The following is a 14,427-nucleotide window of genomic DNA, read 5'->3' as shown; positions in this document are numbered from 1 at the left end:
GCAATACTCAAAGAGAGAACTTCCCACCTACTCCATAGAAAAACTAAATAGATTTTTTTATCTTGAAAAAAAGATTCAATTCAGGAAGTGGAGAGATCACATTTTAATTTACTGGATATGGATCTGAGTGCATGGATACAGGTGCGCATCAGTATGTGAGGCAACTCACCATGTCTCCCTGTCTAGTGTCCTTCCCTGAAGCGATGAGAATGTAGTTCCAGGCCAACAGCATCAGCAGAGCCAGCGGGACCATATAGAGCTCAAAATTCCACACGACTACAACAAAAAACTATAAAAAGAGAAAAAGGAGAGAGGAAGTGAAATGAATGACCAAATACAAGGATAGAGCTCCATTTCATTCAGCAGATTCCTACATTTATAATGCAAAAACATTCCTCATTTTGCATTTAAGCACATCAACAATGAAGATTTAAATATGACCATATGACTACATTATATTTCCAGAAGTTTTACATGTATGAATGTAATTGAAAGTTTCGCAAGCATATATAAATACTTAATAGAACAAAAAGCCCCATATTTGTGATTTCTTGTCATTATTATTGTTTTTTTTTTTTTTATAGAAAACTGTTACAAAATGTCATTGTTCTTTTTTATCTGAATTTACCTTTGATTGGGCACCTTCAGAACACCTGATAATCAATAACACAAGACATATTTTTTTCATGTGAGTGCACAGATGATGCTTTCAATTCTTTAAGTGTGAGAGCACAATGAATGAGTCCATCGCTTGCGAGTGTCATTCTCCTAATGAAGCCTGCTTAAAACATGCAGCCTAACATAGATTTCAGTTTTTAATCTAAAGTAATACGTATTGTTCACTACAATATTTTATTTATATAGCACTGAATATGATTTGCCTAATTTTTAATATGCCAGTTATAACTAATGTGAAAACAATGAACTATGAAATTTAAGGAGAAGTAACTTAATATATTACACATCATATAATAAATGTTCTCATTAATGATATATATATATATATATATATATATATATATATATATATATATATATATATATATATATAGTAGAACCATTGAAGACCCCAAAATGCATCTGTTTTCTAGTGATGCTACTAATCGAATCTACTTGCAAAAAATACGATTTTAAAACTCATCACAAATAATAATCACCATACTTTGTTTCTGCGTCACATATTTACAGAAAAAGCTAATTCAAAGCAGGCTATGACAATATCATTCACGGATAATAATAATGAATGTCTCGAATTGAAAATGCTGTGGAGTTTACTATAATGAATATTAATGTTAACCCAACTGAATACAAAAAGACAACATAATATTGATGTATTCAGTTTTCAGGAGATCAAAGTATTAATTTAAAGTAAATTTCAGTCACTACATAGAGTAAATAATGCAATGGTTATTTGTAAAAAAAGTCCCATTATTTCTGAAATACACTTAAAAAAAATGCCAGCACAGACAGGCTCTAAAATAAATATGGACAGACACAAAACGCACCCCACAAACACCTACATAACATCCAAAGGGTGTACACAACAAAAAAATCGGACATGTGTACCGTACGTGCTCCTGCAAACACACACACACAGAGCTGTGGCAATTCTCCGGCTTTTGCAGGAATAGGTCAGATGTGTTTCCATGCCCTCCACACTATCCATTACATACAGTTACAGCAGCACGCACACACTGCGCATTTAAATGAAAATAGACACGGAAAACAAATTAAGCACATCTAATGTGCATAATATTTTTACAGAGAGCCTCTACTATCAACAACACTGGCTCAAACTTTAGCTAAAGTTCATTAAATGGTCTCTGTCCCAATTATGGTGCATGTCTTGCTAATCAACTAAGATCATACTGCCGACAAGAACACTAAAACCTCAAATAGTTGGAGAATTAAATACAAACGTGCCACACTAAGATAAGGTAGAAAATGATGAATTTATATACGTATTTACATATAGAACTCATTGCACTTTTTATGAACTGATCTGAGAGCATTTGTCTAGCATTTGGAATAAAGGTTGTAATATGCCTCAGATGTTCACATCTATCACTCAAATTCTGTAACATTATGAATTTTAATACCTGTTCCTATAGAGTAAACTTGAATTTATTGCAGACAAAAACATCAGTAGTGTGTCCATTAAATAGCCAAATATATGATATACACAGTATATGTTTTGTTTTTGTTTTGTTTTTTTCAGAAAAAGAAATGAGGACTTCCTTAGATTTAATTAATATTTTCTATCTGTTTATTCATAAAACCATAACTGATCAGTCATCAGTTTTTTTGCCCCTGACTCCACCTATAAAATTTCTGAATTACAAAATACATTCTATAAAGTTCAAATCCACGCTAAGGGAATCGTTCGTGGACCTATTACTTACAAAGATATCCCATTTCATTGTCTCTGTACTCTACAGTGTCCATCTTGTTTTCATTTGCCTGGGGGTTACTTAACCTGTCGCTGGACGGCATCTCTTAAGTTTGGTTATTCTAGCTGAGGGCTGAGTTTGATTGACGGCTGGTGTTAGCAGACACTACGCCTGCTTGAAATGACCCTTCTCTTTTTCACACAGTCCAGCGGCCAAGAGAGAGAGAGATGCTCAGAGTTCTAGGGCCATTCTTCCAGCCCCAGACTCTCATATCACCCCCACCCCCCCACTCCACTGAGAGCCCTCCTCAGGGAAGGAATGTCCACAGACCCCCAGAAACCAGAATGAAGGGGAAGAGAAAGGTCTGTGTGAAAGAGAGGAAAGGGGGAAACTGAATCTGCAAATGGGCGACAAGAGGCTTTGTCAGAGCGCATCCAGGTATTCACAATCCCAGACACCAACAGTTCAGCGGCTTTGGCGGTCATTCCGGAGCCACAGCATTCGGTTTCACATTTCTCTGTGTGCGTTGCTGTACTTCAGTGCTACAGTGTTCTGGTCAGGGCACATACTGTAACCTCTCCACCTGCACAGATCCTTCTCTTACAGTCATTCAGCCAGCCTCAGGACCAACAGTAATCTAATACAAATCATGACATCTACTCATTAAACTGTATCTAAAATGTTATTTTTCTGTTAGTATGTTAATCTAAGAGAAAGAAAGAAAGAAAGAAAGAAATGATGAATTTCGCTAAATCAGACATTAAAGAACTAAGGGATTTTAGTGTTTTAATGCAGGCGACATCCATCTCTGACATCAAGTGCCATGTAAATTTTATGTCATTTTAAATATCTATTTTATTTCATCCAAGCAAAAGCACTTGAGATTAAGTCCCTCAACAAAAGCCATTACTCTAACTGGGATATAAATGGAACAAGTGTTTCAGCATCTCACTGGATTTTTGGAATGGACAACATGCTCGTTTTGGCAGCCAGTTTCAATATCATTTTGGCACTTTGTGTAGTGGAGTGAAGGCTTGAGCACTTCAGAGCAGGCATTTGAGAATTAGCACATTAAAAGTGTGTTACCAACACAGCCTCGATACTAGGACTTCTGAAATAAAGTCATCACATTGTGCTGATTATTTTAAATAGTGCCAATGATGGGTAGAAATACGCCAAATGAGAGGCTGATTATGGACGTCAATAACTCATCTGCTTTTTGGCTTGACTCATTAGCTGGAGATGTTTGGAGTGTGTGATGCTGCACTGCCATCTTCTGGCTTATTATAAAACATTTGTGTTCTTTCTTCATAAAACAGTCTGATTGTATCTATACATCATATAATGAAAAGAAAGCTTTAAAAGCTATTCTATGCACTAATAACTGTGCTAGGTGGGACATATATAAATTTCTACTAATGACTGGTGATTAAAATTATGATTTATGTATAGCAGTCTTTTTTTTAAGCTTTCGTAACCTTAAGCAAATGTTCCAGTTTTAATACAAGCTCTATCAACAGCATCTGTCAGTTAACACAGAAAATTATTTCTTTGTCCCTCAAGTTTGTAAAAGGGAAGCTGACATGTAACATGTCAAGGATTTTTTTTACCCCATCAACAATAACACTTAGGTTACTGTATATAAATGTTTAAGTGTCAGTGTATATATTTTAGGTGTAGTGATTTGTCAACAAATCGGGTTTTTTTTCTCCTTATTTTGTGCCTTCAAAAGTTCATTTTAAATGGTCCTGCAGTGTGATCATCAGTGTATTATGTCAACTACCAAAAAACAACTAAGACTTTATAACAGAAATCTACTTGCAATGGAAGTGAACGGAGCAATATGGAGAATGTTGACTTCCACTCCAAGTGCTTTTTTATTTTTTTACAAACTGCGGGACGAGTCAAAATAATTTTCTGTGATAAAACAGCTTAAGTTGTAAACCCAGAACATCCCTTTAATCCATGCAATTTCCTCATAATACAGGAAATCATTCTTGTTGCCATCTACTGACAGGTGACTCAGACCAGAAAGGTGCCACCTTGTAGCACGCAGCATGTTGTAATGGTAAAGACAAACACCAGAGCATTTGTTTCTCTCTTCCTGTTTTCTTCTTTTTCTTTTTTTTTTTTTTTTTTTTTTTTGTGGGTGTATTTTATCTAAATGCAAAGCAGGTGAAGGCTGCTCCTGTTTCCTGTAGTAGCAGATCTCTTGTCTGGGCGCTCCCACTGATAAGAGTCCTACTTAACACCACATAAAAGAGTCGGGTATCGTTTCCTTAACTCTCCCCATCCAATATATCTCCCTCTCCTTACCCTCTACACACACACACACACCACTCTTATTCCCAAAGACACACAATACCTGCTCTATTTGCTCCCAATTCAAGGTCAAATTGCAGGTAGAATTACGGCAAATTTGTTTGGAGGAAGAGTTAGTGCGGGAGCAATAAGGAACTGGGGAGGGCTAGGGTGGCACGCGGGGAGAGCTGGCACAGAGCAGCCTTTATGAACAACACTCTGCCAGCCTGAACAATGGCCCACTTTCACCCAGCACAAATGCTCAGCTTACAGGTGTTCGCAGATGCACAAACACTCACACGGACACCCACACACACTTGAAAGCGCACGCACGTATGCATGGACGAGCGCACACATGCACGTGCATACTCTTGACACTTTGTCCACTGTGCAGAATCCGTGAGCTGTGTCGTCTTGAATAACCGGCACGCTATCAAATGCATGTCTTTATGTGCGCACGATCGTGAACATACATGTGTGCATCAAGGACTTATACACAAGTATACACATATTGAAGGAAAGGCAGTTTGGAGCACGAGAGGTTCCAGTTGCACAATTAAAGATAAAAAAAAAAAAAAAAAATGACAAATAGGATTTTTGTAAAAAAAAATAACAATAATAATCAAAATCTCAACAACATTAACCAATACACCAAAAAATAAAAAATAAAATAAAATAAAAATAATTAAATGCTAACCTAACATAAAAAACGAAAACTCTAAAATGTCAAAAGGCACCTAAATATACCAGAATACCAAATACTGAAATGCTCAAAAGTTTGTACACAATTAAAACTAAAGTGTAAAATGTCTGGAATTTCAAATGGAATTATTGTTTCAAACTGGTTTCCCAAACACTCACCCCTAACATCGTGCCATTGGTTGAGCCAATGGAAGGCTGGCCAGGATGTTCACACAAACAATGTTTTGAAAGTGCCACAGTGTTTGCACTTTTTGGGGGGCATCAACCTACAAATGGCTTACTTATAGTTGAATATACAGTAAAGCTAGGATAGGAGAAAGTGTTTTAACATAAAAATAAAAATACACACATCACCTTTAAGAAAAAAGGCAGGAGTATTTGGAACACCGGCGTTCAAGGGACAATGTTCTACTTACAGATAGGAAACACAATGCCTTTGAAAGAGTTTCTGCAACAAATTCACAACAACATGAACAAAAACACCAATAAAACTTCAAAACCTAACCTGTAAACAAAAACACTCCAATGTCAAAAAGGCACATACCTAAAAATACCAGAATAGCAAATCACAGCACTTGCTGCACATCGCAGCTGGTTTTATCTGTGTGTTGCGAGCAACCCTTTTGCTTTGGCTAACCTTTGTACAGCAAGCACTGGAGGTTCTGCAAGTCTTGAATGCAAAATCCTCCGCCAGCGTCTGACTATTGTATTCTTTTGGATTACAACTGTCAGCGGCTGACAGAATGGCACAGATGTGCGTCTCAACGCAGCAGTGAAGACTCACCTGAACCAGATGGCTGGTGATAAAGAAAGAAATCAGCGTGATAATTAAGAGAGCTCTTAAGGAGCGAGATTTAGAATTCAGAAAATAACATTAACAACTAATGTAATACCAAAGTTACAGAAGAATCACACTCGTTTATTTATTTATTTAAATGTGGAAGATATGTAATGCACTGTAAAGGTATTCATAATGTATTTTAATGTATACTTAATGCTTTATAATATACCTTATAATCAGCGGTATGTTCTCGTGAATAATTGTAACCACAGTTACACTGTAAAAAAATATTTCTTCTTTGTTCACATTTAACTTCTGACAATAATGTCAGTCATTTCTACCTCATTGTATGTGTTTTCAACTCAATTTTCCTAATCAGTAATTCAATTTAAAATTGTTGATTACTGTAAGTGTGAAACACTTAGCAACGCATGTTGTAACTTTATTACCACTTTGATTTTACTTTTTTTTTGTAATTAACATTTTTATTGATTCATGTGCATGACAGTGAAAAAAACTCTACACATATATAATGAATCAACATTTTACATTTAAACCCTACTAATACAATCCCACCCTGACCCCTAACGAACACCCCTGTGGTCCCACATAACACACACACAATCCAAAAAAATAAAATAAATATATATATATATATATATATATATATATATATATATATATATATATATATATATATATATACTTACATAAAATAATATATATATATATATATATATATATATATATATATATATATATATATATATACACACAAATAAATAAAATAATAAACATACATGATTAAACTACACTCTCCACATCCCCTCCCCGAGATTCCCCCCAAAAAACTAAATATTTGTCCCATTTTTTTAGCAAATAAGTCCCTCAACCCCAGCCTTCTACTTACCGCCTCTTCAAATGCAGCTACCCTCCCCATTTCCACACACCACTCCGAAAACACTTTGATTTTACTTAAATATTTAAGGCAACAATTAAACATACGTTTTTAGCAAGTACATTTTTTTTTACAGTGTTTAATGCATTCAAATATTTATGTAGCTATTCATAAAGAGTATAGTGTATTAAAACACATGATCAACAGTTAATTTTGTGTCCTTTATAATGTGCTACAATGCATTACGCTCTTTAATTATGAATAGATATGTATTATAATGTTTTATGACTGTGGTTAGAATAATTTATGAAAAGATGTAATGCATTACATTGTGTATTATAAGGCATTATTAATACCTTTATAATGCATGAAGAGGAAGTTCAGAATTTATTACAGGGGTCGGCAACCTATGGCGGGGTAATCACTGGCACACCTGCAATGGCGAGAGAGGAGTAGACTATTTTATTTATATAAATTCTGCACTTGCATTCCAATCTACATCTTGATGTAATCCTTCCTCATGTTTACGCAGCCTGTTTTCATGAGCTGGATGGGAGGCTAAACAAAAAGTTAAAATGTGATGAGACAGCAGCAGTCTCGTGCAGCACGTGCAAGCCATTCATGCATCACGAGCCGGCAGCGCTTCACTTTCGGTTAATCACGCGAGTAAACGCACCCGCTTTGCTTCGGTCAGGCTACGCGGATGACAGCCTACATTCCGTGTTTCATTTGTTTCTTTTTGCAGTCAGAACAACACGTGATGTAATAAGGAAAACACCTCTATTAATCCTTGAGATTTCCAACTCAGCATACAGGTACACTGTCCTTAAACCATGGTCACACTCAAAATTACATTAAAAGACTAAAAGAGAAAACATAAACCCACATCATGGGGTTCAAAAATCTGAGTCTATTCAAAATATAAATTAAACCTGGAAATAATGTTTTAGGATTTTGCAGGTGCGATTCACTGAAAAGGGCTAAATAGTTGATCGGCTTGTGATGCACGAATGTCTCGTCACACTTTAATAGTCTTTAGTCTCCCATTCAGCTGATGAAAACACGCTGCGTGATCATGAAGAAGGATTATATCAAGATGGAGATTGGAATGCAGGTGCGAAAAACTTCATATAAATAAAATAGACTGCTCCTCTCTCGCTGTTGCTTGAGTGCTAGTGTGATTTTGAAAAATGTATGACATAATATAAGAAATATTTAAGATTTCACACAATTTCATGATCAGTAATCAAATAAGCAAATTTGTGACATTAACTGTGTTATCTCATTTTGTACAAAATGACAGGTTTTCTTTCATTAAAGCACTTTCACAAGATGCTCTGTGAAAATTCACATGCAAGATTTTTCACATGCAGGTTTTGCACAAATTTTGCACTCAAACTGTTATGCTGATAATAATATCATTTGTACTGAAAAATAACCGATTAAAATAGAAAAATGCAAAATAGAAACATTTTCACAAGTGGACTCAAACGGAAGCCTGGGTAGCTCAGTGAGTATCGATGCTGACTACCACCCCTGGAGTCACGAGTTCGAATCCAGGGTGTGCTGAGTGACTCCAGCCAGGTCTCCTAAACAACCAAATTGGCCCGGTTGCTAGGGAAGGTAGAGTCACATAGGGTAACCTGCTCGTGGTCGCGATTAGTGGTTCTCGCTCTCAATGGGGCGCGTGGTAAGTTGTGCATGGATCGCGGAGGGTAGCAAGAGCCTCCACATGCAATCCGCCACCCGGATTGAGGTGAATAACCGCGCCACCACGAGGACCTAGTCAGTAGTGGGAATTGGGCATTCCAAAATTGGGGAGAAAAGGGGATAAAAAAAAACAACAACAAAAAAACATAAAAAACAAACAAGTGGACTCAAACTTTGGAAAATCACATACATACATTGGGGGGGCTGGGGGTACAGCCATTGACCAGGAAAATGGCACTCCGTGTCAGAAAGATGTATTATTGATTTATTATATAAAGGCTTCAAAAAAAGTATTTTTTATTTTTTTTTTACTTTGGTAGTTCAGGTCAGAAGTACAACTGGATGTGGCTAAATACTAATTCCTTATAATAACATCTGAACATTAAGAACAAATGTAACAATTGTTTTTGTTTTATTCCCACCAATTCTCTTGACATTTCTTTCTGTGACATTTTCTTTTCTTTCCCCAAACAACCATGAAGGAAAGTGTTCAACTAAAATGTTAACTGATCGATACAACTGTCCCACCACTCACATGTGTCCCCTCGGCTTTTGCTTTCTGAAGTGTACCGAAATTAAAATGTGTCAACCAGCAAATGTTAATGGCCTACCCAGTGACACTTAAAGACATGAGAGTCCTGTAACAGACAGGCCCTACAGCAAATTATGCAGCATCACAGGCAAAGATCAGCCAGCATGTCCTGTGCTAGCATTTAGTCATCCAGCCCACTTAGAGCAGGTGTCCTTTTCATGAAAGCTCAACTGTCCAAATACAATCTGAAGGCACACTGCGGTATGAAAGACTACCATTCCCAAGGTGCTTTAGCATTACGTTTGATCTGAAAGAACTACTGGAAGTTGACAAACAGGTAAAATTGTGGACATTAGAACAAACTGAATACAAAACCTAGAACTGAGCAAGTCTATTTACAGTGGCCCCAAAACATATATGAAGACTGAAGCCACGCTTAAAAATGTATGTATGAATGTAATTTCATTACAAATTGCTTTTACATGATGTTGCATCCATAATGACAGATGTCATTATAAAGATGACAGACCAGGAATTTTACTTCACAAATGATTTGTTAGAACCATAAACACAGTAGAGTAAATCCTCCGTGCATTTAGGATACAATCGGCACCAAAAAGGATTTGGATACTTAAGGCATACTTAAAAATATATGAATGTCAGTGTATTAGATAACAAAATTGCAAATTTATTGGACATCTATTTTAAAAGAAAGATAGCACAAGCACTCTTCTCAAAAATATTGTTTCACAATATTGTTTTAAATTGTAACAATGGACATACTGTTCAAAAATAAGACAAAAATGTATTTGGACACTTTCTGGTTGTCACACTTTTAGTGGAACATGTCCATAGTTAATGTGGTGAACTAAAGGTTTAAAGTAATAAGTGATATTGGTTTTCAGTAAAGCTCTAGCAACATTTGTTTTGCAGATGCCACTTGGTTTGATATGTATATATTTTTATTTAATGCAATGAAACTCATAGTATATTTGTAGCTTAAGTGTCTGAATACTTTTAGGATTGTGTGTGAATATTAATTTTGCTCCTTACCAGAAAGGCACAGATGCTCCTCTGAGGAGACTCCCACTCAAAGCAGCTGTTGATGTAGCAGCCAACATTGAAGAGGAACAGGATACAGCGCCTCACTCTGTTAAAGTTCTGCAGCAGCAGCTGAGTGACAGGAGAACAGACAGCATTTCACTTCCAATGACATTTACTCTCAGTGAGAAACACACAGTCTAACAATCACTCTCTTCTTTGACTTCTACTGTCAGCTATTAGGTGAAGTTGCGTTAATGTCTTAAAGGACTATTCTAGCATAACTTGAAAAACATCATCTGTGAAATGCTGTCAATTACCACAGAAAATAATTTTGAATTGTCCTGCAGTTTGTTAAAGCAAAGTGCATGCAAAAAATGCACTTACAATGGAGGTCTATAGGGCAAGTCTACTGTGGAGTTAAAACTGCACTCAGTTTTTGTTTATGTTGTCTTGGATTTACACTGACACCTGGGGTGTGGATGCAGCATCATTAAAACACAATAGTTTTCAGTTAAAGGTGCCCTTGTAGAAAATTACTATTCACATTCAGCCATATTTAATTTAACCCTTGAGTGAAAGTGTACAATAACAGGGCCTACTGAGATTAAGCGAGTAGTATTCAACTGGTCATGTGATCCAAACATGGCAGCCGCATGAGGGGACCCTCACCATGCAGAATAAAACAGCTATAAGATTATAAGATTACTGGTATGACTGGAGTCCTCATCTCCTGTGAGTCATCATGATTATATAGTTTCAAAATTGCAATTAATTTATTTAGGAGTAAAACTTTTTAATTAGTAAAAAATTGAACTTTTATTAGTGTACCTAATTAATAAACTGTATTACTCTTTTCAGTTAAATATAACTATTATCAGTCAAAATTCCATATTTTATGCCTGCAGCCTTGTTTCTAAATAATCGTGGAAAGGCCTCAAAGTCAAAAACACTACAATAATTGAAGATTAACTTTGAATGCATCACCAAATATGATTAATATTCAATGTAGTAATGTGGTTTCTAAAAAGTTTTTCACAGCATTGTTGTCTAGGAAGAACACCAACAACCTGATGCTAAAGCTGCATAATTCAGTCAATCAGAAAATAAGAGATAATCCTAACATATTTATTTTCAAATCTGTAGATGTGTGAAAGCAATTAAAGAATATTTTGTCATGTCCTCTTTAATAAAAATGATCTTGATTCAGGATTCTGAGAGTGGGTGAACTACAAATGACCGCTGTCTCTTGTGTTCACAGGAAGATCAAACACACCCCGTCTCTTAAAGGCTTTAAAATGGCACGGCTTTGATCATAGCAAATATCCACATTTACTTTGGTGAAGTGTAGGATTCAGGCCATTCCTTTAAAGTAGGTAATTTTGTTTGTCATTTGGGACTAATCATGCGAGAGTAAATTAGAGGTGAAATACGATATCAAACTACTGAAGAATACACAATGCTCAATAATAAAAGACATCAGAGATGTTCATAATTCTAGAATGAATAGTCAATCTTGATCAGATACATTTGCCCTTGTCTTCCATTTTTGTGTCTTTCATGCTGTCTCCCTCACAAGCACAGAGATAGTTTGGGTCGGGGGCAAATTCACATTGAAAAGTGCAGAGTGTGCACTTTCTTGTGTACATTCAGCAGTGTTTGTGTGAGAGATAGAATGAGAGAGAGAGAGTGTATGTGTGTTTGGCCCACTGTCTCAGTGACAAGTCTGATTTGGGACAGCCCCTACAATTCAGCTCTTTGTCAGGGATGGGGGGGGGGGGGGCATTGAACGGGGTGACAAAAAGGAGCACAGCAGAAGAACCACTGAGGTCCAAACTAAAAGATGGCCAATCTACTTATGCACCCCCAGCGTTGACAGCTTGACATTTCTATTCACCACCTCCAAACGAGAAGGCAGACACAGAAGGAGTGAGAGAGAGGCATAGAGATGCTGCTGTCTTGAGATCTCCTTTCGACTTGTGTTTTGGGTGATTATTTTAAATGTCTAAGTCAAAGGTGCAAATAAAATAGTCTTGTTACCTGTTTGGACACCCGTGGCTCCTCTTCGATGTATTTCTGTTCGATGGGTATCAAAGTTCTCAGGCCGGCTTTCACCTACAACATATACATTTCATCCATAATTCAGCACAAAATTCATTGTGGGGTTTGAGACTAACAGATGCCCACGTGACTGGGATTACCAGAAGTACTGCAATCATGATGCGTCATTAACGATCTAATCATATATCAAGACATCCCTCCATTTCACACACACCAAAACACACGACCATGTGACGCTCTCTCACACTCCTGCCTAAAATGGCGGACAGGACACACACGGCGGTACACAGAAACACAAATAAAAGGCTGAGGAAAGGGAAGTCTTCAGTAGTTAAAAGAGAGAACGAGGAAGGGGGCAGAGAGCCTGGGTAGGGATGACAGTATTCAAAAGCAGATAAAGAAAGGGAGAGTGAGATGAAAAAAGTGAACGAACAAACAAGTGAAAAAGAGAGTGGGACTTACAACATTATAAATCACATCTATTTCGAGAAAGATGACCCCTTTGGTTGGCTCTGTCAGTTCCTTGCTTTTCAAGGCGTAAGCTTTGCGTTCTCCATTTTGGATCTGTGGGAAAGAAACATGACAGCCGTCTGTCTGGCAATACCCAACTGAATACACTCTTCGCGTGACCTTTGAACCCCAGCTGCTGCATCTGACAGAGAGCCCAATACAACTGTGGCGGCTCTGACAAGTACCTGTTCATTACGTCCCGACCACTGTCAGCCGCAAATTAACTATCCTGGGGAATCAGCCAGGGAGCACACATTGTGTCGTCCCCCTTATTTTTATTTTTTTTGTCTTCTGTGTTTTTGTTAGCAGATTTTCTATTTTCTCACATTCTCGTCTTGCTCTATGATTACTAAAATCACCAAAAAGTTAAAAAACTTTCTATTTTTACAATTCCCAAATCTCAAACTGGCTCATTGATGTACAAAAAGTTGGAAGGCTGACGACTTTTATGTATTCCTCTATTATTGCTAAAATCAATAAAAAAGACACATGGCCAAATTTTGTTAACTTTGTGAAAACATTCTTTTTCTTTTTTCAAACCTGGCTCATTGTCAGAAAAAGTAAGTGGGCTGATGACTTTCACATATTGCTCTACGATTACGAAATTCACTTTGAGTTAGAAACATGCCAAAATATAGTTTTTTTATCTCTGTGAAAACTTTCTTTTCATTACTTCCCCAAACTCAAACTGGCTTATTATTGTACGGAAGGTCAGCAGGCTTTTGACTTTTTTACATATTTCTCTATGTTTACTAAAATCACAAAAAAGTTAGACACATGCCAAATATTCAACTTTGTGAAAACTTTATTTTTTATACAGTTCTCAGACTGCCTCAGTAGACTTGTGACTTTTATGCACTGTTTTATAATTACTGAAATCAATTAAAAGAAAAGTTAGACACATGCAATTTTGTATTTTATTTTTTACTTTCATTTTGTACATTTCCCTAATCTCAAACTGACTCATTATTGTACAAAAATTCGGTAAGTATTGCTCTATGATGACTAAACTAAATTTAAAGTTACACAATGGCCAAGTTAGTCTATTATCCTCTAAGTGTTTTCTTTTCCTTTCCTTTCATTTTTTTTTTTTTTTTTACTTTTTGAAAACGTTTTTTTTTTTTTTTTATTTTCAGTCTAACTGTCCCATTGTTATACAAAAAGCAATAAGGCTTTGAATTTTCAAATCTTACTCTATTATTGTAAAAATTAATAAATAAATTCAGACACATGGCATGTTGGTCTTTTTATTCCCCAACATTTTTCTTTTTCTTTTTTTATTTTTTTTTTTATTTTTTTTGAATTTCTCTAAATCTAAACTGGTCCACTGTTGTACAAAAAGTCAGTAGGCTTGGGACTTACGTTTAACAATGGTATAGATACTTTGCCCAAGAAGTCGGCACTTCGGTCTCTGTCTTCGTCGTAGACAGTCACCTCTAAGACTGAGTGGATGTCTTTCACATTGCTAATTGAGGGAAAAAGGGTAGACAAGGAAGTCATT

At 36.3% G+C, this 14,427-nt stretch overlaps 1 protein-coding gene across 15 annotated transcripts in view; it reads right to left on the bottom strand.

Annotated features, from left to right (window-relative positions):
- LOC127432191 (multiple C2 and transmembrane domain-containing protein 1-like) overlaps positions 1–14,427 on the bottom strand; it is a 491,532-nt gene that overhangs the window by 338,652 nt on the left and 138,453 nt on the right. For all 15 annotated transcript variants that reach the window (XR_007895716.1, XR_007895715.1, XM_051683110.1 and 12 more), the window contains 5 exons: positions 14,289–14,391; positions 12,879–12,980; positions 12,396–12,470; positions 10,368–10,487; positions 170–289 (listed from right to left, as the gene is read on the bottom strand). Coding sequence is in view for 13 of the 15 variants with exons in the window: in XM_051683110.1 (XP_051539070.1) it covers positions 170–289; positions 10,368–10,487; positions 12,396–12,470; positions 12,879–12,980; positions 14,289–14,391 (520 nt within the window). In the remaining 2 variants the exon portion in view is untranslated. The remainder of the gene's footprint in view (positions 1–169; positions 290–10,367; positions 10,488–12,395; positions 12,471–12,878; positions 12,981–14,288; positions 14,392–14,427) is intronic.

The sequence above is a fragment of the Myxocyprinus asiaticus genome, chromosome 4 (assembly GCF_019703515.2).
Source record: "Myxocyprinus asiaticus isolate MX2 ecotype Aquarium Trade chromosome 4, UBuf_Myxa_2, whole genome shotgun sequence".
Classification (NCBI taxonomy): Eukaryota; Metazoa; Chordata; class Actinopteri; order Cypriniformes; family Catostomidae; genus Myxocyprinus; species Myxocyprinus asiaticus.
This window is presented reverse-complemented; position numbering and strand designations above follow the sequence as displayed.